Source organism: Chiloscyllium plagiosum, chromosome 25 (assembly GCF_004010195.1).
Source record: "Chiloscyllium plagiosum isolate BGI_BamShark_2017 chromosome 25, ASM401019v2, whole genome shotgun sequence".
NCBI classification, from domain to species: domain Eukaryota; kingdom Metazoa; phylum Chordata; class Chondrichthyes; order Orectolobiformes; family Hemiscylliidae; genus Chiloscyllium; species Chiloscyllium plagiosum.
In genome coordinates, this window is record NC_057734.1 from 50,581,420 (window position 1) to 50,602,660 (window position 21,241).

General features: G+C 42.2%; 1 protein-coding gene across 5 annotated transcripts in view; it reads left to right on the forward strand.

Annotated features, from left to right (window-relative positions):
* si:ch211-225b11.4 (thyroid adenoma-associated protein homolog) overlaps positions 1 to 21,241 on the forward strand; it is a 240,776-nt gene that overhangs the window by 207,273 nt on the left and 12,262 nt on the right. For 4 of the 5 annotated variants that reach the window (XM_043716172.1, XM_043716174.1, XM_043716173.1 and 1 more), the window contains 7 exons: positions 3,074 to 3,224; positions 3,511 to 3,754; positions 7,033 to 7,269; positions 11,653 to 11,857; positions 12,146 to 12,352; positions 14,972 to 15,213; positions 16,442 to 16,621. In XM_043716172.1, coding sequence (XP_043572107.1) covers positions 3,074 to 3,224; positions 3,511 to 3,754; positions 7,033 to 7,269; positions 11,653 to 11,857; positions 12,146 to 12,352; positions 14,972 to 15,213; positions 16,442 to 16,621 — 1,466 coding nt within the window. Of the gene's footprint in view, positions 1 to 3,073; positions 3,225 to 3,510; positions 3,755 to 7,032; positions 7,270 to 11,652; positions 11,858 to 12,145; positions 12,353 to 14,971; positions 15,214 to 16,441; positions 16,622 to 21,241 lie in introns of those variants that run through there. The other variant, XM_043716176.1, reaches the window with a different exon arrangement.

Here is a 21,241-nt window from a genome sequence, read left to right on the forward strand (position 1 = left end):
TAATTAAGATTCAGAGATGCCGGTATTGGACTGGGGTGTACAAAGTTAAAAATCTCACAACACCAGGTTATAGTCCAACAGGTTTAATTGGAAGCACACTAGCTTTCGGAGCGACGCTCCTTCATCAGGTGATTGTGGAGGGCTCGATCGTAACACAGAATTTATAGCAAAAATTTGCAGTGTGATGTAACTGAAATTATACATTGAAGAATTGATTGTCTGTTAAGCCTTTTATCTGTTTGAATACAGTGATAGTTTCACTTCTTTCACTTAATTAAGGCAGTGAAGGAAATGCCGAGAGAAGTCGAGGAGCTGCAGGAGAGTGCGTAGCCTAGTCACGAGCTGGGTAGTAAAGATAATGCTTGATCTTTTCAAAAACATCATCTGTGTGGGTAAGATTTATTCAGGTAGAACAGGGGGAATAGGTAAAGAAGTTAAAATATTGAGAGATATGGGAGCTAATCTGTCTCTCATAATAAGAGATGAAAATATTTGCATTCCTTCTGAAATATTGCCTGGGCTGAGGACAAACAGGAAGACAGCTAACGATCCGCATCCATATATCGGCCACTACAGCGGACAGCTGAAACTGACAACCGGAAGCGGCAGGGACAGGCCACTATAAATGCCGGAGGAAACACCACAGAAGCGCTTCACAGGAGGCTCCCAAGCACTGAGGATGTCACCTAGATAGGGGACGAAACGTTTGCAACAAAAACTTCCAGCTCGGCAAACAGAACCACAGCAACGAGCACCCGAGCTACAAATCTTCTCACAAACGTTGAACTTCTAGCTTTAGACTACCCTACCTTGTGAAAAAGTTGTCAGCTATCTACCTTATATATGATGTGGAGGAGCCAGTGTTGAACTGGAGTGGACAAAGTCAAAAGTCACACAATTCCAGGTTATAGTCCAGCAGCTTTATTTGAGATCGCCAGCTTTCTGCTCTTTTGTCACGTGATGAAGGAGCAGTGGTCTGAAAGTTTCTGATTTGAAGTAAACCTGTTGGACGAAAACCTGGTGTTGCGTGACTTCTGAATTTTTACCTTATCTATGCCTCCCATGATTTTATAGACCTCTATAAGGTCACCTCTCAGTCCCCTGTTCTCCAGGGAAAATAAGTCCCAGCCTATCCCACCTGTTCTTATAACTCAAAATTTCCAGTCCAGATAGAAACCTGGTAAGTCTCTCCTGCACTCTTTCTAGTTCTAGTATAGCTTCAACAAGACATCGCAACTCCTGTACTCAGTGCTCTGACTGATGAAACCAAGCATGCTGAAAGAAAGCCTTCTTTACCACTCTTTCTGCCTGCGACTGCATTTTCTCGGAGCTATGAACCTGTACCCCTAGATCCCTTTGTTCTATAACACTCCCATTGACTGTGTAAGTCCTGCCCTAGTTTGCTTTATTAAAATGCAGCACCTCGCATTTGTCTTAAACTCCATCTGCCATTCCTGAGCCCATTGACCTGGTTGATCAAAATCTGGCTGCATTCCAGATAACCTCCTTTATGTCAACTATACCACCAATCTTGGTGTCATCCACAAACTTACTAACCATACCTCCTAAATTATCATGCAAGTTATTTATATTGATGATGAAAAACAGTGGACCCAGCATTGGTCACACGCCACTTTGTCAATATTATTTTCCTCTTCACTTCTCCTCGCAGTTTAATGTGTTTGCTCTGGTTCTCATGTGAAGAATTTACCTGACATGCATCATATTCTCTGACTTCATCATCATCCAAGGGTTCCTGGCTTTGGCTTTGGGAGATTTCATTCTTGTGGAAGTTGTGCAGTTTGTACCTGAAACATTTCCTGAAAAATTTTTTCATTAGTTTTTCAGTCAATCTCTTTAAAAGCTTCTTCATCAATGAGCATAAAATGGCTGTTTTGTTATTGTTGGGTTTATCCCAATACTTTTTTTGGATAAGCATGTAACTTTTTCAATTCTCTACTTCTGCTGCATCACCTCTGTATCTGAGGAAGATCGGGTCAGTAGTTCCCAGTTTCCATTTGTACTTTTGTTCCTCAGTATCCTGAGGTGTATCTCACTTGCTGCTGGGAGCAAGTCAACTTTAATCATAGTGTAACTGTTACCATCCTTTATTAATTACAACCAGTGCATCTGTTACCACCCTTTATTAATTTTTAAATGTCTCACTTAGGTCCCTTGCCAAAATATCTGGCAATATTTTCTTTCTTAATGAAGGTGAAAAAATAACTAACTTGGTGCCTTATCCAAGTCCCCTGTCTGCACATGTAAGTTCCTTTTAAAGTCTCAAAGAGAATCCAATTTCCACTTGCTACTCTTTTACTGTTTACGTGTCTATAGAAAACTTGTCTTGCAATTGGTACAGGACAACACGTTTTGTACATCATGTCAACTGTATTCCCAACTTGCCAAACCCTGTCCACAAACTATAAGACACAAGTCAAGAGTGCTATAAAATACAACCCACATACCTGAATACATGCAGCCCCTCAAGAAGCAAGATACCATTCAGAGTAAAACAGCCCATTTACAAGATGCACTGTAGCAACTCACCAAGTCTCCTTCAACAGCACCTTCTAAATCTACAACCTCTACCATTTAGAAGTACAAATGCATGGGAACACCACCACCTGCATAGTCCCTTCCCAAACACACACCTACATGACCTGGAAATACCACTCCTTCACTGTTGCTGAGTCATAATCTTGAAACTCCCTTCCCAACAGCATTGTGGATGTCTCTACACCAGATAGACTGCAATGGTTCAGAAGATGTTTCACCAATGACATTCCCAATTACAATTAAGGATGGATAATATGCTATTCTTGCCAGCAGTGCACAGAGCCCATGAACAAAGAAAAAGAAATAAAATGTAACAGCTTCCAGGGATAGTATTACAGGCCTGATTGCAATATAAAATTCCATTGCCTTTCATGTAGAATAACAGAAATCCAGGACTATGATGTATCCTAGGTGTTAAATGAAGTTCTGTAATTTCTCTTCCTGATATTCCTTTTGCTCTCTTGTTAAGCATTGGCCTGATTCTGGCTGTTTGTCTGATGATTATGTTTTCCAGGTTTGTTCAATCCATACATTAAAAACTCTGACTCAGAGTTCAGTTCTGGGATCTGCTGTATTAACATACACCAGCAACATGGCTACCCTATGCTTGCAAGGGCTCAGCTCTGCATCCTGGGCCATGCGCAATGCAGCTATTCAACTTCTCAGTGAGTTTTATGCCATTCTTTTCTCTTTGGAATCCTTCTGTTCAGACTCTTTCATTTTCCTCTTGCTGTCTCTTCTTTCTCTGCTGTCATTTGGCTACCTTGTCTCATTTCTTCTTCCTCTTCCCGTTTCCCTGCCCTCAGTCATTTCCTTGTCCTGCATGCTTGTCCCGGGCTCTTTGTTTCTCCAGCTTGCATGGCTTCCTTTTATTTCCCTCTGCTTTCCTCTTTCTTCTTCAATACTGTGTGGTAATAGCATTGCCATGGATTTGTGTCTCCTTCCTCACAGGTACTTTAACCTGTCGTGTGTTGGGTAAGAAGTGTAGTGGAGATGACTCCGCGTGGAGCGGGGTGACGGCATGCACATTCTTCTTGCACTACCCAGAATTGAAGAGTCTTCTCCTCAAAGAGCTGTATAATGCAACAAGCCAAGATTCTGCCCCTGTGGGAGGGCATCTTCAGCTCTACCCTTCGCTCCATTCCATTCTCAGCCTGTTGGCGAAACTCCAACCAAGTGTAAATGACACAAATGGGTAAGGCAGAGAGATGTTTACCAATGGATAAAATACTTTTATATATATGAATTCTCCCACAATTCTGATAAATCTAGTGGTTATTTACCTTTGAAATTTCATGGACTTGATGGTTATGAGCCGGTATAAATACAGTTGTTGCATGGCATAGATCAGCCATAATCTTTTGAATGGTGGGGCAGGGTTGAGGGGCTGAATGGCCTACCCCTGCTCCTATTTTTTATTTCTTTAAGCACAAAATGCTATTAGTAACTGTATTAAGAACATATTTACTTGATCATGTACCACGTGACGTGTGAAGCTATCAACACTTTTTGAACTTATCTCAAAAGGTTCCCGATTCCAGACTAGCTTTTTCCGAATGGTTCATATCTCCTCTAAGTTGCCCTGAACTATCACCAACCTCTGTAGAAATAATGGAGGTTCTAAAATACCCAACTCGTTACCAAAGAAGGCAAGGGAGAGATCGCTGCATGCAGCATCACAACCTACATCATTAAACAACAACAATCTCTCAGAATGGAATTGGGATTAGGAACCTCTGATTCAGAAACTGCCCACCATTTTTGATTTCCTCAATTTCCATTCCAGTTTTGGGTTTTATCTTTCACTGGTTGAAAACCATGCTTCTGTGCTCATTGTACTTTCCCTACATCAGAGTTACTCCTCACATATCAGACCTCATGATGTCTCTGACTCTGCATCATCAAATGTTTTTAGCACAGAGGGTAAATTTAATAAATGACCTCTGAGTAAACGATCCTCTAGGAAATAGTGGTCGTAACGTATTGGAATTTAATATTAAGCTTGAGTGTAAGAATCTTGCTGTGTTTAACTTAAAGGAAATTATAATGAAATGAGGATAGAGTTAGCTAAACAGACAGTGCAGATAGATTAACAGGAAAAACAGTAAACTAGCAGTGGCAAGCATTTAAGGAGGTTACTTATGACTCTCAGCAAAAGTATATCCCAGTAAGGGGAAAGTATTCTGAGAGGGATGAACCAACTATGGCGAACCATGGAAATTAAGGAGAGTATTAAGTTGGAAAAAAAAGCATATAAAGATGAAAAAGCCAATGATAGCCCCAAAGATCAGGATAAATTCAGAATCAAGCAAAGGAGGACTAAAAAGATGAAGAGAGAAAATAAATAACAAGGGCAAACTAGCAAGGATGTAAAAACTGAGAATAAGACCTCCTTTAAAGGTCTGAAAAGGAAGAGAGTGAACACAGACCCCTTATAAAATGAATGAGGGGAAATAGTTGTGGGGAATAGGGAAATGGCAGAGGAGTTTAACAGATATTTCACATCCGTCTTTATGGTGGAAGATACTTTGAGCATCCCATTTATACTGAAGAATGCAGGGAAAGAGTTAAGTATCATCACTCGAGAAGTAATATTAGACAAACTAATGGGACTTAAGGCAGATAAGGCTTCCAGCCCAATGGCTTACGTCCTAGGATCCTAAAAGAAGTAGATACAAAGGTAGTCAGTGCATTTGTTGTAACTTTCCAAAAATCCTTGGGTTTGGAGAAACTTACTAGAGAGTTGGAAAACTGCCAATGTGACACCACGACTCAAAAAAGGATAGAGGCAATAAGTGGTAACTATAGGCCGATTGGTCTAATATCTTTTGTTGGAAAATGTTGGAATCAATTATTAAGGAAATAAAAGCAGTACATTTGAGAAATTAAGCCTAATCAAGCAGAGTTAGCAAGTCTTCATGAAAGGGAAATCATGTCTGACTAATTTATGAGAGTTTTTTGAGCAAGTCCTAATCAGCATGGATGTATTTGCATTTCCAGAAGGCTTTTGGCAAGGTACTGAGCTCAATAAGGCTAAGTCATAAGGATAAGAGCCCACGGTGTTGGAGGTACTGTATTGGTTTTGATAGAGAATTGGCTGATGGGCAGGAAACAGCAAGCGGCAACCTATAACCAGTGGGGTCCACAGGGATCAGTTCTGGGACCCCAATGTTTACAATGAATGTTAATGACTTGGAGGAAAGAAGCAAATGTACTGCAGCCAAATTTGCAGATGACACAAAAATAGGTGGAAAGACAAGCTACAAAGGGGCCACAAGCAGTCACAGAGAGCTAGGGGTGGCACGGTGGCTCACTGCTGCCTCACACTACCAGGGATCTAGGTTCAAAACCAGCCTCGGGTGACTGTCTGTGTGGAGTTTGCACATTCTCCCCATGTCTGCAAGGGTTTCCTTCAGGTGTTCCGGTTTCCTCCCACAGTCACAAGGATGTGCAGGTTAGGTGAATTGGCCATGCTAAAGTGCCCATTGTGTTAGGTGCATTAGTCAGAGGGAAATGGATCTGGGTGGGTTGCTCTTCGGAGGGTCGGTGTGGACTGGTTGGGCCGAAGGGCCTGTTTCCACACTGTAGGGAATCTAATCTAACCTATCAATAGGTTGAGTAAGTGGGCAAAAAGTTTGCAAATGGAGAATAATGTAGTAAAATGTGAAGTTGTTCATTTTGGAAGGGAGAATAAAAGAACAGTATTATTTAAATGAGGAAAAGCTGCAACACAGAAGCTGTTTGGGCTACTTGTGCACGAGTTGTGGGGCATAGTCCTTGAGTATATTTAAGACTGAAATAGATTTGTGATCAGGAAGTGATCAAAGGATATGGGTAAAAAGCAGGAAGGTGGATGTGAGGATTGTCGGATCAGCTGTGATCCTGTTGAATGGTGAAGTAGGCTTGAAGGCCCAAATGGCCTATACTGTTCCTTTTTTATGGCAATTCTCAGTTCAAGGTAACACTTAACAGTTTTACATTTTTCCCCATTTTTCCCATCATGCTACTGTCCAGAAAGAGCTAAACAATCAGTTTTTAACACTGCCACCCCACTGTGGACAGTGGAAATTGTCATGGTGAGGAAAACCTGATTAAAACAGCAATCAGTTTCAGAAATAGCACCAAAATTACTGAACTCCAACTCTACATAGAGTTCTTCATAGAAATTTAACATAAATGGTAGTTGAAATCTAACTCACTGTGCAGCTGTGGCCCTTCTTCCTGGGACAGTTAGTATCTGAGCAATTTGCATTTGCATGAACCACCAATATGACTAGGCAAAAGTGACGACTGCAGATGCTGGAAATCAGAGTCTAGATTAGAGTGGTGCTGGAAAAGCACAACAGGCCAGGCAGCATCCGAGGAGCAGGAAAATTGATGTTTCAGGCAAAAACCCTTCATTAGGAATGAACCACACTCTAATCTAAACCCAACAAAATGAATTGAGTTCAGCAATTTGTTTGTTCTGCTCAGTGCTTGTTCTAGGTTTCTCCACCCTCTGAGGCAGCTCGCAGCCAATCCGATTCACAGTGTGCGTATGATGTCTGCAAAGGCTCTGGTTGCGCTGGTCCCACTCACGGAATACAGCAAGGTGCTGGAAGCTTTGGTTGGAGACTTACCGGCTTGTGATACACCTATCTTCCACAATACACTGCACGGCCAACTGCTGCAGGTGGAAGCTGTCCTCGAAGCTGGGCTGGATGCAGGCTGGTGAGTGAATCTGTTTGTGCAAGTACCCCACCGCAGTGTTAAAACCCAAATCACACAGTTTAGAGCCACTCTCATTCAGCTGGCACACAGAAACTCAATACTTGCTCAATACCCAGCTTGAGATATTAAGCATTTGAAATTTTGTTCAGAATTTTACTCTGTTATGCAAATTAACATGTAAAAAAGGAAATACAAGCTTGAACAAACATCACCATACACTAGGTAAAACAGGTTATGTGTCTGGTCTGTACTATTTGGAGTTTGAAGACTTAGACTGTCTCAAGTGAACACATCACCTTTCTTTCTCTGACTGTCATTCAGCTGGAGTTTGAGTTGGAGACACTAAGGGGAGGGAGAGAAACACATGGATCTCAAGGCATATCTTGTAGAGAGACCCATGCTCGGAGTGTTTGGTGCAATTAATAATATGCAGTCCAAAAAGAAACCAGGTAGGGTAGTGAATTAGGATTCAAAGAAATTACTTTTGGTGGGTAGGTACAATACATGTGCTACCTCAGATAATAGGAGACTGTCAGAAGGACAGTCATACTGCAGATCATGGCATTTTGGAGACTGTGGGAGATAGTCAAGTGGTAGCGATAGGGGATTCAACACTTACTGTTGTGGATCAGATCAGATCATCACCCCCCCCAACCTCAAAAAGTATTAGAAGGAGGTCTACGCTTGCTGAGTTTATCTTCACATCATTTCTTGAACAATTGAAACCCACCAGGTCCCTGCATCCAGGGAGATTGGAAAAATTATGGTCAGTGTCTCTGTAATTTCCACTCTTACTTCCCTCAGAGTACAGTAAACTTTGTTTTAACTGGCACCTCATGAACCAACTCGGGGAGTAAAAGTGGGCGGCAGGCCTGTTTCCACACTGTAAGTAATCTAATCTAATCTAATCTAATCAATAAACTGCCAAAAATTATGTTTCTCAAATACTAGAAGTTTACAGTATTATCTCGATCTCCATGATGTCTGAGTATCAGCTGAGGGTGCAACTGAGAAGGGTCTGTGCTGGTAAGTTTTATTTAAGGCAAAGTTTTGAATTTGGAGGTGGCACGGTGGCTGAGTGGTTAGCACTGCTGCCTCTAAGCATCAGGGACCCGGGTTTGATTCCAGCCTCGGACAACCGTCTGTGTGGAGTTTGCACATTCTCCCCGTGTCTGCGTGGGTTTCCTCCAGGTGCTCTGGTTTTATCCCACAGTCCAAAGATGTGCAGGTTAGGTGAATGGGCCATGCTAACTTGCCCATAGTGTTAGGTGCATTAGTCAGAGGGAAATGGGTCTGGGTGGGTTACTCTTCGGAGGGTCGGTGTGGACTGGTTGGGCCGAAGAGCCTGTTTTCCACACTGTAGGGAATCTAATCTAATCTAAATTATAACAGTGATGTGTACACCCTCTTCATTGCGTTTCTATGGCTTAGAGTGTGTTTTTATACTGATTATGTGGACCTCTTGATCAATTGGAAAATTTGATCAACCAGCACCAGTCCCATAGAGGCCGGTTAAGAAAAGGTATGCTTTGTAATTGAATACATTCCCTCCGGTCTCTTGGCTTATCATCTTTAAGTAAAGGCAGCCTTTCTATTAGCTTCTGTTTAGCAATTTTAACCCACTCAATGTGTCATCCAGCTCCTCCCTCACTGTGGCTTTGGTAAAGAGAGGTGTAAATTACACATTTAATATGTCATCTGTCTCCCTGCCTCCATACATAGATTCCTTTTTTAATACCTTAACATATCCACTTACTCTCATACTACCTTTTCTCTATTCATAAGCTAGATCACTTTTCAATTTTAAATCTGAGATTGATATAGATCTGTCCCATTCCTATGACACACCTAGATTCCAGTTCATCCACTTAACAATACGCTGTGATCTCTCAGTGCAGACATTACTCCAGATGCTGCAGATCCTCCATTCATGGCCTATCAGCTGTGACTATACTGGTATTAGAAGGAGGTCTACACTTGCTGAGTTTATCTTCACATCATTTCTTGAACAATTGAAACCCACCAGGTCCCTGCATCCAGGGAGATTGGAAAAATTATGGTCAGTGTCTCTGTAATTTCCACTCTTACTTCCCTCAGAGTACAGTAAACTTTGTTTTAACTGGCACCTCATGAACCAACACTCAATAAACTGCCAAAAATTATGTTTCTCAAATACTTGAAGTTTACAGTATTATCCTGATCTCCATGATGTCTGAGTATCAGCTGAGGGTGCAACTGAGAAGGGTCTCACAAACAGTCCTGGGATTCAGAGATGAGATGTCCCAGCTTCAGATATGACTTGGAGGTGCCAGCGTTGGATTGGGGTGGACAAAGTTAAAAACCACAGGACACCAGGTTATAGTCCAACAGGTTTGTTTGGAAACACTAGCTTTTGGGGGACTGCTCCTTCATCAGGTGGTTATGGAGGGTAAGATCATGCTCACAGAATTTATAGCCAAACAAGTCAATTGTAATAGAGATGTGATACAGTAAGCCATCTTAGATTAAAACTTCCATCTTTTGTAATGGAATATGGTAGTTTCTGTTCTTTGATATGTAAATCCCAGAATTTCTTTTAAATTACATTCTCAAGTTAGCTCAGCTTTTTAAACAATAGGTGTGAAGTCTGTCTGTGTGTCCCAATGCTCTGTCAGACTGACAAACCCTCTATATAATTTTACAGAGTTTTATGTGGATTCATGCATGTTTTTGAGCAAAATAAGATAAAATACTGCAAAAACAAATTCACCCCATAAACCTATATGTGTGCGCATGTAGGAGTGACAGATTGAGTGTGTATGTGAGTGCATGTGATAGAGTGTATGTATAAATGTGTGTGTGTGAGAAAGAGAGAGAGAGTGAGAGAAGGTATGTCTGAGAGGGTGCGTATGTTGGTGAGAGTGCAGGGGCTGTATGTGTGTACATGTGAGATAGAGCTTGTGTGTGTGTATGAGAGAGAATCACACAGTGGGGTCACCTGTAATGTGACATGAATCCAAAGTCCTGGTTGAGGCCATTCCTTTGGGTACTGAACTTAGCTATCAGCTTCTGCTCAGCCACTCTGCGTTGTTGCTTGTCCCGAAGTCCGCCTTGGAGGATGGTCACCCGAAGGTCCGAGGCTGAATGCCACTTGGGGACACCTCCCACCATGTACGTGACTGGCCAAAGTAGTCTATCTCCTATGCTGCAGGCAAGGATGCCCTGAGGCATGGTACATTGCCAAGCCTGAATAGACGCTACGACAACAGATGAATGGACACCAGACAACAATCACCAGACAGCAGTTTTCCCTCCCAGCCGGGTAACACTTCAGTGGTCTGGGACATTTAGCCTTGGACCTTCAGGTGACCATCCTCCAAAGCGGGCTTCGGGACAGGCAACAATGCATAGTGGCTGAGCAGAGGCTGATAGCCAAGTTCGGTACCCATGGCCTCAACTGGGACCTTGGGTTCATGTCATATTACAGGTGACTCCACTGCACTCTCTGTCTCTCTCTCTCTCTCTTGCACACCCATGCGCCCGTCAGACGCTGTCTCTCATATGCACACATATATACCCCCCGGGAATTGAACCCGGGTCTCTGGCGCTGTGAGGCAGCAGTGCTAACCACCGTGCCGCCCAATTTTACAGAATTACATTTTATTTTGCTGAAAAACTGCATGAATCCATGTAAAACTCTCTAAAACTGTACAGAGGGTTTGACAGTCTGACATAACATTGGGACACAGACAAGACTTCACATCTATTGTTTAAAAAGCTGAGCTAACTTGAGAATGTAATTTAAAAGTAGTTCTGGGATTTATATATCAAAGAACACAAACCAGCATATACCAACATAAAAGATGGCAGTTTTAACCTAAGATTGTTTACTGTTTCACATCTCTATTACAATTGACTTGTTTGGCTATAAATTCTGTGAGCATGATCTTACCCTCCATAACCACCTGATGAAGGAGCAGTCCTCCAAAAGCTAGTGTTTCCAAACAAACCTGTTGGACTATAACCTGGTGTCCTGTAATTTTTAACTTTGTCCAGCTTCAGATGGCTACTTTCACCTGCAGCTCTTAGGCTTGGTCTAGTTTGGAATTAAAACCATGTCTCCATTTGACATCAATTTAGTGTAAACTTAATTGAGGATATTCAAGGACTCTGCTGAGCACTAGTTCCATTTCTTGATACGTGACATCCCCCGAGAGTCCAAACTATGGGAATGAAAGGTGTGCTACTTGAGAAATTGTCTGTAGACCCTTTCAACATTTCAAGCACTTCTTTGCTGCTGGGTTTAAAATTCAGTATTGTACTGTTTTGTGTTCACAGAGTGTTTCTAAACAATAACCAAACTCCTGTCCACAGCTATAAGGCCACCTGTGTTTTCTTCAATAGCTTAATTCCCCAGGATCTACAGGATGTGGTGAAGAGTCTGGAAATGAAGCTTTGGTTGGTGAGCCCAGTGCAACGCTGCCCATTGATCCAAGCTGCCTACCTGAAGATAGTTTCATTGGTACTGAGTTTGTGCAGTGAGGAGTTCTTGAGCAGTCTCCAGTTGGTGCTTCTTGCTGATCTGGAAACCCCTCCATCCACGCTAATGGTAGAGTAACTATTTATTCTCTAACTGAATACTGGAGAGAACATCTCATAACAGTAATGTAAGAATATGCAAAAAATCACTAATATGAAGGGGGCATTGTAACCTAAATGCCTGAACCCTCTCCCAGTGAAAGCTGACATAGTATTGCAGGTTATACTACATCTGTCGTTGCAATATCATTAATGTCTGTAGAGTTCTATTCAGGCTGTGATGTCCATTATGCTAATGCTATGAGCTGATATATCACTGATACTTGTGTTTGTGACCTCTGATCATTTTTATGTCTAGATTGGCTCCGCGATATTTCGGAGAGCTGTAACTCACTACCTGTGTGCCGAGGTGGTGCGAGCAGGAAATCCACACCAGCTAGAGCGGATTGACAGGTTGTTGTTCTGTGGCGACCTTGACATCCGCCTTGCTGTCCTCACCTGGATCACGCAGGACCTCAGTTGCAAGAATCAGCTGGCTGGCTCGTGGATATTGAAGCATCTATTGGTACAGCAATCATTCCACTTTCCAATCCATTTTGATTTACTCATAGGATGTGAGTGATGTCTGGGCCATTATTTATCGCTCAGTACTAATTGCCTGCACAAAGGCATACGACATAACATACAGGAGCCGAATTAGGCCATTCAGCCTACTGAATCTGCTCTGCCATTCAATTATGGCTGATATGATATACCCCCTTACTAATCAAGAACCTATCTATCTCTGTCCCTACACCCCACTATGGCAATGCGTTCCACAGATTAACCACCCTCTGACTGGAGAAACTCCTGCTTATCTCAGTTCTAAAAGGCTGTCACTTCACCCTGAGGCTGTGCTTCCGTGTCCTAGTCTCTCCTACTAGTGGAACCACCTTCTCCATGACCACTCTGCCCAGGCCACTCAGTATCCTTACGTTTCAAAGGGATTCCCTCCTTATCCTTCTAAACACTGAGTACAGACCCAGAGTCCTCAACAGCTCCTCATATGACAAGCCCTTCATCCTCAGGATCATTCTTGTAAACCTCCATCTGGACCCCTCCAATGCCAGCCCAACTTTCCTGAGATAGATAGCCCAAAACTGTTTACAATATTCCAATTACATTCTGACCAGCGACTTACACAGCCTCAGCACTACGTCTCTGCTCTTGTATTATAATCCTCTTGAAATGAATGCTAACATTGCATTTGCTTTCTTAACCACCAACTGAACCTGTCTGTTAACCTTAAAAGAATCTTGAACTAGGACTCCTAAGTCATTTTGTGCCTCAGATTTCTGAAACCTTTACCCATTTAGAAAAATGGTCTATACCTCTACTCTTCCTACAAAAATGTATAATCTCACATTTTTCTGCATTTTGTTCCATCTGCCATCCTTTGCCCACTTACCTAGCATATCTAAATCCTTCTGCAGCCTCCCTGCTTCCTCAACACTACCTTTGCCTCCAACTATTTTCATTTCATCCACAAATGTAGCAACAATGCCCTCAGTTCCTTCGTTCAGATTATTGACATATAACATGGGTGCAGCCATCCGGCCTGGGTGAAGACTTTTCAGCTTCCCCAGCATCCTCTCCTTAGTAATGGTCACTACACTGACCTTTGCCCCTGAATCTCTTGAAGTTCTGGTTTGTCTTTCACTGTGCAAATTGATGCAAAAAAAGTACCTGTTCAGTTCCTCTGCCATTTGTTCCCCATTACTACCCCTCCAGCCTCATTTTCCAGCAGTCCAGTGTCCATGCTTGCTTCTGTCCTATCTTTAACTATTTAAAAAAATCTCTTGCAATCTTCTTTTATATTACTAGCTAGCTTGCTCTCATATTTCATCTCCTCCCCCCCGTATTGCTTTTCCAGTTATCCTCTGCTAGTTATTAAAGGCTTCCCAATCATCTGGCACTTAAGCGTGAACCACGCTGTGAATCAGGAGTGCATATAAGCTATATTGGGTAAGGATGGCACAGTTCTTGAAGATGCCAGTTTTCCCCGGCGTGCTGTTCCTGAAGTTGCTGACTCTCTGTGGAGCACAGTTCCTGAAGTTGCGGACTCCCCTTGGCTACAGTTCCTGAAGGTGCTCAATCTCCTGAGGATATAGTTCCTGAAGGTGCAGATTTGCCCTGAGTCCAGTACTATCACATCCCTCCTGTAAAGTGGATTCCAAAACATTTGCAATGCCCTAGCTGTGGTCAAACCAATGGTTTATATAGTTCTAGTGTTGCCACTCTGCCCTTAAAATCTTTGCCATCTCTAATAGAGGCAAGTCTCCCATATGCCTTCTTAACACTTTATCTGTCAGTCCTTCTACCTTAATGTACATGCACACCCTGGTCCCTCCGATCTTTGGAGCTTCCTAGTGTCTGATCATTCATCAGTTGTTTTCTTGCTATATTTGTACTCTCCAAGCCCATCACCTGACATTTATCCAGATTGAATTCCACTTGCCACTGATCAGCCCATCTGACCAGCCCGTCTATATCCTCCTGTAATCTCAAGATAGGTTCCTCACAATTTACCATTCAACCAATTTTCGTATCATTTACAAATTTACTGTGAACCCTCCGGCATTTAAGTTTAGAGTATTCATATCTACCACAAACAACAGGGACCCCAACAATGATTCCTGTGCAACCCCACTGGACACAGACTTGCAGTCACAAAAATGTCCCTAGATCATCACCTTCTGCTTCCTGGCACTCAGCTAATTCTGTATCCTTGAATCTCTTGGGCTGTTACCTTCACTATCAGTCTGTTGTGTGGGGTCTTATCAAAAGCCTTGCTAAAGTCCAAGAGGACTTCACACCTGGGCACCCTTTGAAAAATTCAGTCAGGTTGGTCAGACATGTCTACCCACTAACAAAATGATTCTGACTGTTCTTGATTAATCAATTCCTGCCTCTTGAAATGCAGATTAATTCTGTTCCTCAGAATTGCTTCCAATAGTTTCCTCACCACTGAGGTTGATGTGATTGGCCTGTAGTTTCGTGGTTTACCACTTCCTCAGTTCTTGAAGCTGTATACTGTGTAAGGACAGAGGGCCTCCATTGTGTTGTTGATGTTAGCAGTCTCTAAGGCTGGCTTTCAGGATGCACATCCTCAAAATTACAGACTGCATTATTGATTTGTGTGCAGAGCAAATTACAGATGGTGTTATTGGAGAAGGAACCAAGTTCGGAGCTCTTGAGAAGCTGGCTGGAAGCCATTGTGTTCCTGCAGGAAAACCAGCAGGAGCTGGAGTCAAAGGCAGTACCTGAAGATCTGAACCTGCGAGTGCAATGCATTGAGATACTGTTGTGTAAAATAGAAGTGGCAACGCTTGGGCCCATGCTTCACAGTCAGGCCCTGCGTGCAGTCAGTGTGCTACTGGCTGACAGGTGAGAACATCACCACTGCCAGTGAGTGGTGGCAAGAGCACTGTTTGAAGCGTGATTATTAATAAAGTTCACCACCCCTTGCTTCAGTGTCACACTGCATTACAGTATTGGTGGGTATAGATCTGTCACTGTATAATGCTGGAATCTAATACCTGGTGGGTTTAGATCACATTAATGGGTACAGTACTGGTAGAGCAGATCTGTTTCTGTATCACACTGGATATAGTACTGGTGGGTAGAGATCTGTCACTGCATAATGCTGGTATATAGTATTGGTGGAACTAAATTTTCTGGTGGGTTCAAAGCCCAAGGAGATAAAGCACTTCCCTCAATTTAGTCTACTCGCAGTGTGCAGACTGGGTGACTTCTTTGTGGCACACCTCCACTCTGCAAAAATTGATTGGAAAGAGAAGTTGGCTTTCAAACTGCCCCACCGAACTCATCTCCGCATACGCAACACTCAATGCAAGCTGGAGGAACAACACATCATCTTCTGCTTAGGCACTTTTATAGCCTTCAGGACTCAACATAGAATTTTAACAATTGTAGAGCATGACCCTCCCTTTCCTTGTCTATTATCAATTCTACAACCCTAGGTCTTGTCAGGACATGGGTTGCTTTCAGTAGAGCCAATCCACTTTCCCATAGTTCCCAGTATCTCCTATCTAGCTTCTCTTCCTCTCTGGCCTGCTATCAACAACTTCCTTATCTGCTTATCCTTTTTCCCTCTCTCTCTGGGCTCTCTCTCCATCTATCCACTCAATCTTTTCTTTCCCCCCACCCCATCCTTTCCACCCCTGTTGTCAGCTTAAATATTACCCTATCCTATCTGCTTCTAGAAGAAGGGTCACAGGATTCAAAATGTTAACTCTGCTTTCTCCCCACAGATGCTGCCAGACCTGCTGAGTTCTCCAGAAATTTCTGTTTTTGTGGAGAAGTCTCTCTGTATAACACTGGGATACAGTACTGTTGGTTATAGACCTGGTTTTGCATAACGTTGGAGTATAGTACTGATGGGGATAAGTCTATCTCTGTGTAACACTAGGGTATGTTACTGATTGGTGGGCCTCTCATTGGGAATGGGATGCCTAATCATAAGTTATTTCTTCACACATAAGTATGAATTTTATATGACTCACGGTCTCAGTGTGTGTGACTGGCCTTCCTTTTAATATTAATGTTGATATTAAATAGATTGATCGTCAATGTTGTTCAACATTTTCTTCAGTTGCCAGGTTCTCTCTCTTGCTCTGATGATGCGTTGGGCAACACACCTAGAACACTGTAGTGATGCAACGTCCAGTGAAATACTGCATCTGAGTGCTGCCACCTCACTTGTCCAGGCAGGTGTGAAAGTGATAGCATGGGCATTGATGGACTCTCCCAGACATGTCCCACTGGTTGTCAGGTAATGATTCTGTGCTTCATTCAACCTGTAATGTGATTACCAGGAGCTTTGTGAATGGGACTACTTCTGAGTTTGGGTTCAGATTGAGGAAGAAAATGTCTTTGTCCATATGGTAGATTTTTATATGGTATGGGGAAATGCCCAGAAACAGTTCTGCATCTCCCTGAGGTGCGGAGGCTCTGACAGAGCAATGGAAGGTGACATTATTACTGGATATTACATTCTTAATGTTATCTTACCTTGTGAGTTGGAGAAAGTTTTCACTGCTGTAAGGGCTAGGAATAATGGGTTCTGATATATATAATTGGCAAACAAACCCATGGGGGAGAATGCAACTTTTCTCACTCAGCAAGCTATCATGATCTGGATTCCCTGGCAGGCCAGTGGAAACAGATTCAGTCGTAATTTTCAAAAGGGAACTGAACAAATACTCAAAGGTCTATGTGGAAAACCAGGTGAATGGGATTAATTGGATTGTTTATTTATAGAGATGGCACAGATACACTGGACCAAATAGTCTCCTGATTTATATGATACCTTCATTCTGCTTTTGATATTTTTGTTAGTTTTGGAGCTGTTAATTAAGAATGCCGCAGGCATGATTTGACAATGAAACAAGTCATGGTAATAACAACTATCAGGTTGCCCTAGGAAGTGCCATAACTTAGTGATGAGCCACTGAATTTGTGAAACCTGAGGTGCACAGGGACAGTCAGCCCTGAAGTCAGGAAGAAGCGAGTCCATGACACAAAATATTGCCAGGATGTGGAATGATGTTACGATGTGGTACAACCAAGGACAAATGTGGACTGAACACATATATGCTGAAGCTGATGGAATGCCATTGTGTTCAGTGCTCAATCTGAGGGAATGCTGGTGGGTGTGATTACTGCTGGATCCGAGGGAATGCAAGTGTGTTCACTGCTGGATCTGAGAAAATGTGAGAGTGTTCAAAGTTGGATCTGAGGAAATGCTGGATTTGTGAGAATGCAATTGTGCTCAATGCTGGATACGAGGGAATCTAATCTAATCTAATCTAGTCTAATCTAATCTAATCTAATCTAAATCTAATCTGTTCAATGATAGATATGAGGAAATGCAAGTGGGTTCATTGCTGGATTTGTGGGGCTGTGAATGCATTCAGTGCTGAATGAGTATATAAAACATAGAAGCAGAATTAGACCATATGGCCAATTGAATTTATTTCACCATTCAATCAGGGCTGATCTGTTTCTCAACCCCATTCTCCAACCTTCTCCCTGTATTTTTTGATCCATTTATTAATCAAGAACCTATATCACTCTTGTCTTAAATACACTGAACAACTTAGCCTTCACAGCCTTGTGCGGCAATGAGGTTTACAGATACACCATCCTTTGACTCTAGAAATTCCTCCTCATCTCATTTCTAAACGGTTGGGCCTTCACTCTGAGGCTGTGTCCTCAGATCTCAGTTTCTTCCACAAGTGGAAACATCTCCATGTTCACTATATCAGGCCTCTTAGTATTCTGAAAGTTTTAATTAAATACACCCCTCATCCTTCAAAACTCTAACAAATACAGACCTAGTCCTCAACTGTTACTCATATGACAAGTCTTTCATCCCTGGGATCATTCTTGTAAACCTCCTCTGGACATCTCCAATGTCAGCAAATCCTTCCTTAGATATGGGACCCGAAACTGCTCACAATATTCCAATTGCGGTCTGACCAGAGTCTTATACAGCCTCAGCTGTACATCTCTGCTATCATATTGTAGCCATGAAATGAATGCTAATGTTACAATTGCTTTCCTAACTGCCAACTGAGCCTGCATGTTAACCTTAAGAGAATCCTGAACTCCAATTCTTTAGTCCAAATTTCTAAAGCCTTTCCCTGTTTAGAAAATAATCTAAGCCTCCATTCTTCCTACCAAAGTGCACCATACTTTTTGACATCCCACTTCCATATTCCTAATCTGTCCAAGTACTTCTGCAGCCACACTGCTTTCTCAACACTATATGTTCCTCCACCTACTTTTGTCACATCCGCAAACTTAGCCACAATGTTGTCAGTTCTTTCATTCAGGTCGCTGATGTATAATGTTAAGATACGGCAATAAACCCTTCTGCTAATTAAAACAAACACCCAGAAAAGCTCACCTCGCCTCATAATCTGTTAAAGTATGAGTCTCAGAGGAATCCCCATTTCCAATATTTAAAGAAAAAATAGCAATTTATTCTTTAACTCTAAAAGTGAACATTAAACAAGAATTACTTATAACTCAACCTCCTTTCTCTTAACCACTTATTATCTGCCTCCAACTCTATAATAACATACTGTTCCAATATTATTGAAATATTAAAATTAGATCAACTTAATTTCAAATACACAGCAGCGGTGGTCTCCGGTGTCCTTCCTCCGGCTATAGATCTCCCTGGGTCGCCTTTGGTCTTTTGCTGCAAAGATGTCTCATATGTAATGGGTACCTTTGATAGAGAGTGTTTTGCTTGCAGTTACCCTGATGGTGGCAGTTGTTCACTGTCTGGCTAACTCAAAATGCCTGCTTCTTTATACCCCAAACATCTGATCGTCTCATTGGTTCGAGGTTGGCAAAAACAATAAATTCAAATTCAATTGGGTTTTAGTATCTTTGGGCATAATTTAAACGGATTGGTTAAATTCGAATTGTTGTGAAAAAAATAGCAACCAAAACCCAGGCATTTGTTTCACAGCCAAATGTTACATAATTTTCATTTTTCTAGTACACTCTGAGACTGCTAGTCAGTCACATGACAGGCGCCTTCAAGCTCTCAGTGTAAGACAGCTTTCACTCTCTGTTAAAGGTACAGTACATGCCTTCATTTTCATAACAATACAGTGAATAGTTGTGATCCCAACCCTGACCCCTACAGAACTTGACTAGTTAGTGGCTACCATTATGAAAAAGGCCCCTTTATCCCCACTCTGCCTTCTGCCTTTCAGCCAATCTTCCATGCATGCCAGTGCCTAACACCCTGGGCTCTTAACTATTCTCGTAACCTTCTGAGCAACAACTTGTCAAAGGCCTTCTGGAAATACAAGAAAATCATACCAACTGTCTCTTCTTTGTCTAACTTGCTCAGTAACTCCTCAGACTTTTAACAGTTTGTCAGGTATGACCTCCCCTTGATGAAGCCATGTTGACTTCCACCATACACGTCCAATTACTCCGCACCTCCTCTCTAATATTGGACTCTGAAATCTTACCAATGACTGAGCTAACCTATAGTATCTCACTTTCTGCCTTTTTCTTTTCTTAAGCAGAGATGTTATGTTAGTCATTTTCCAATCCTCTGTGACCTCCTGATGCCTGTTATTCCTGAAGGATCACCACCAACCTCAGCCAACACCTTCAGAGCTGTAGTCTCGGTGATTTATTCAGCTTCCCCAGCAACTTCTCTTCAGTGATATCCACTACCCTTATCTATGTCCCCTAACTCTCTTGAAATTCTGGTATGTTGCTGGTGGATTCCACTATGAAAACTGATGCAAAGTACTTATTCTGTTCCACTGTCATTTATTTATTCCAGCCTCATTTTCCGATGGCCCAATATCTAATCTTGTCTCTTACCTTTTAGATATCTAAAAAAAAACTTGCAATTTTCTTTTATATTATGAGCTAGCTTGCTCTCATATTTCAGCTTCTGCCCCCTTATTGCTTTTATGGTCATCCATTGCCGATTTTTAAAGGCTTCCTAATCCTCTGGTACTTAAAAGTCAACCATGTTGCTGTGGATCTGGGTATGGATGGCACAGCTACTGAAGGTGCTGACTCTCCCCGGAATGCAAATTCTGAAGCTGCTTGGATATTTAGTCCCCAGCCCTGATCCCCTTGCAGCCAATTGTCTGTGATATCCATAACATCGTACACACTAATTTCAATCTGTGCCATGAGCTAATCTAACTTGTTCCGTATACTTTCTGTCCTAATAATTGTTGTGGAAACATCAGTAACCATTGCTGAGCCCTATCGCTGCCCTTTTAACATTTTCAATGCAATTGAACCTACCTTCCCTGACTAGTTAGTTCAAGGCCCTATCCACACCCTAGTTATGTGATTTGCAAAGACTCTGATTCCAGCATGATTCAGGTGGATCCCGTTCCATTGCAACTGCTCTGGCCAGGACCGTAAGAACATAAGAACAAGGAGCAGGAGTAGGCCAAAGGCCCTTTGAGCCTGTTCCGCCATTCAGTAAGATCATGGCTAATCTTTTCATGGGCTGAGCTCTACTTGCCCATGTTTCACTATATCTCTTAATTCCTCTATTTTTCAAACAAGTATCTACCTTAGTTTTAAAAGCGATTACTGAAGTAGCATCAACTACTTCCCCAGGCAAGGAATTCCATCGATTAATAACCCTCTGGGTGAAGAAGTTCCTTCTCAGTTTGGTTCTAAACCTGCTTCCTCTAATCTTGAGGCCATGTCCTCTTGTCCTAGTTTCATCTACCAGTGGAAACAGCCTATCTATTTCTATTTTATTGATTTCCTTCATAATTTTATGTAATTCCATAAGTTTCCATCCCTCATTCTTCTAAATTCCAATGAATATAATCCCAGTCTACTCAGCCTCTCCTCATAAGCCAACCCCCTCAACTCCGGA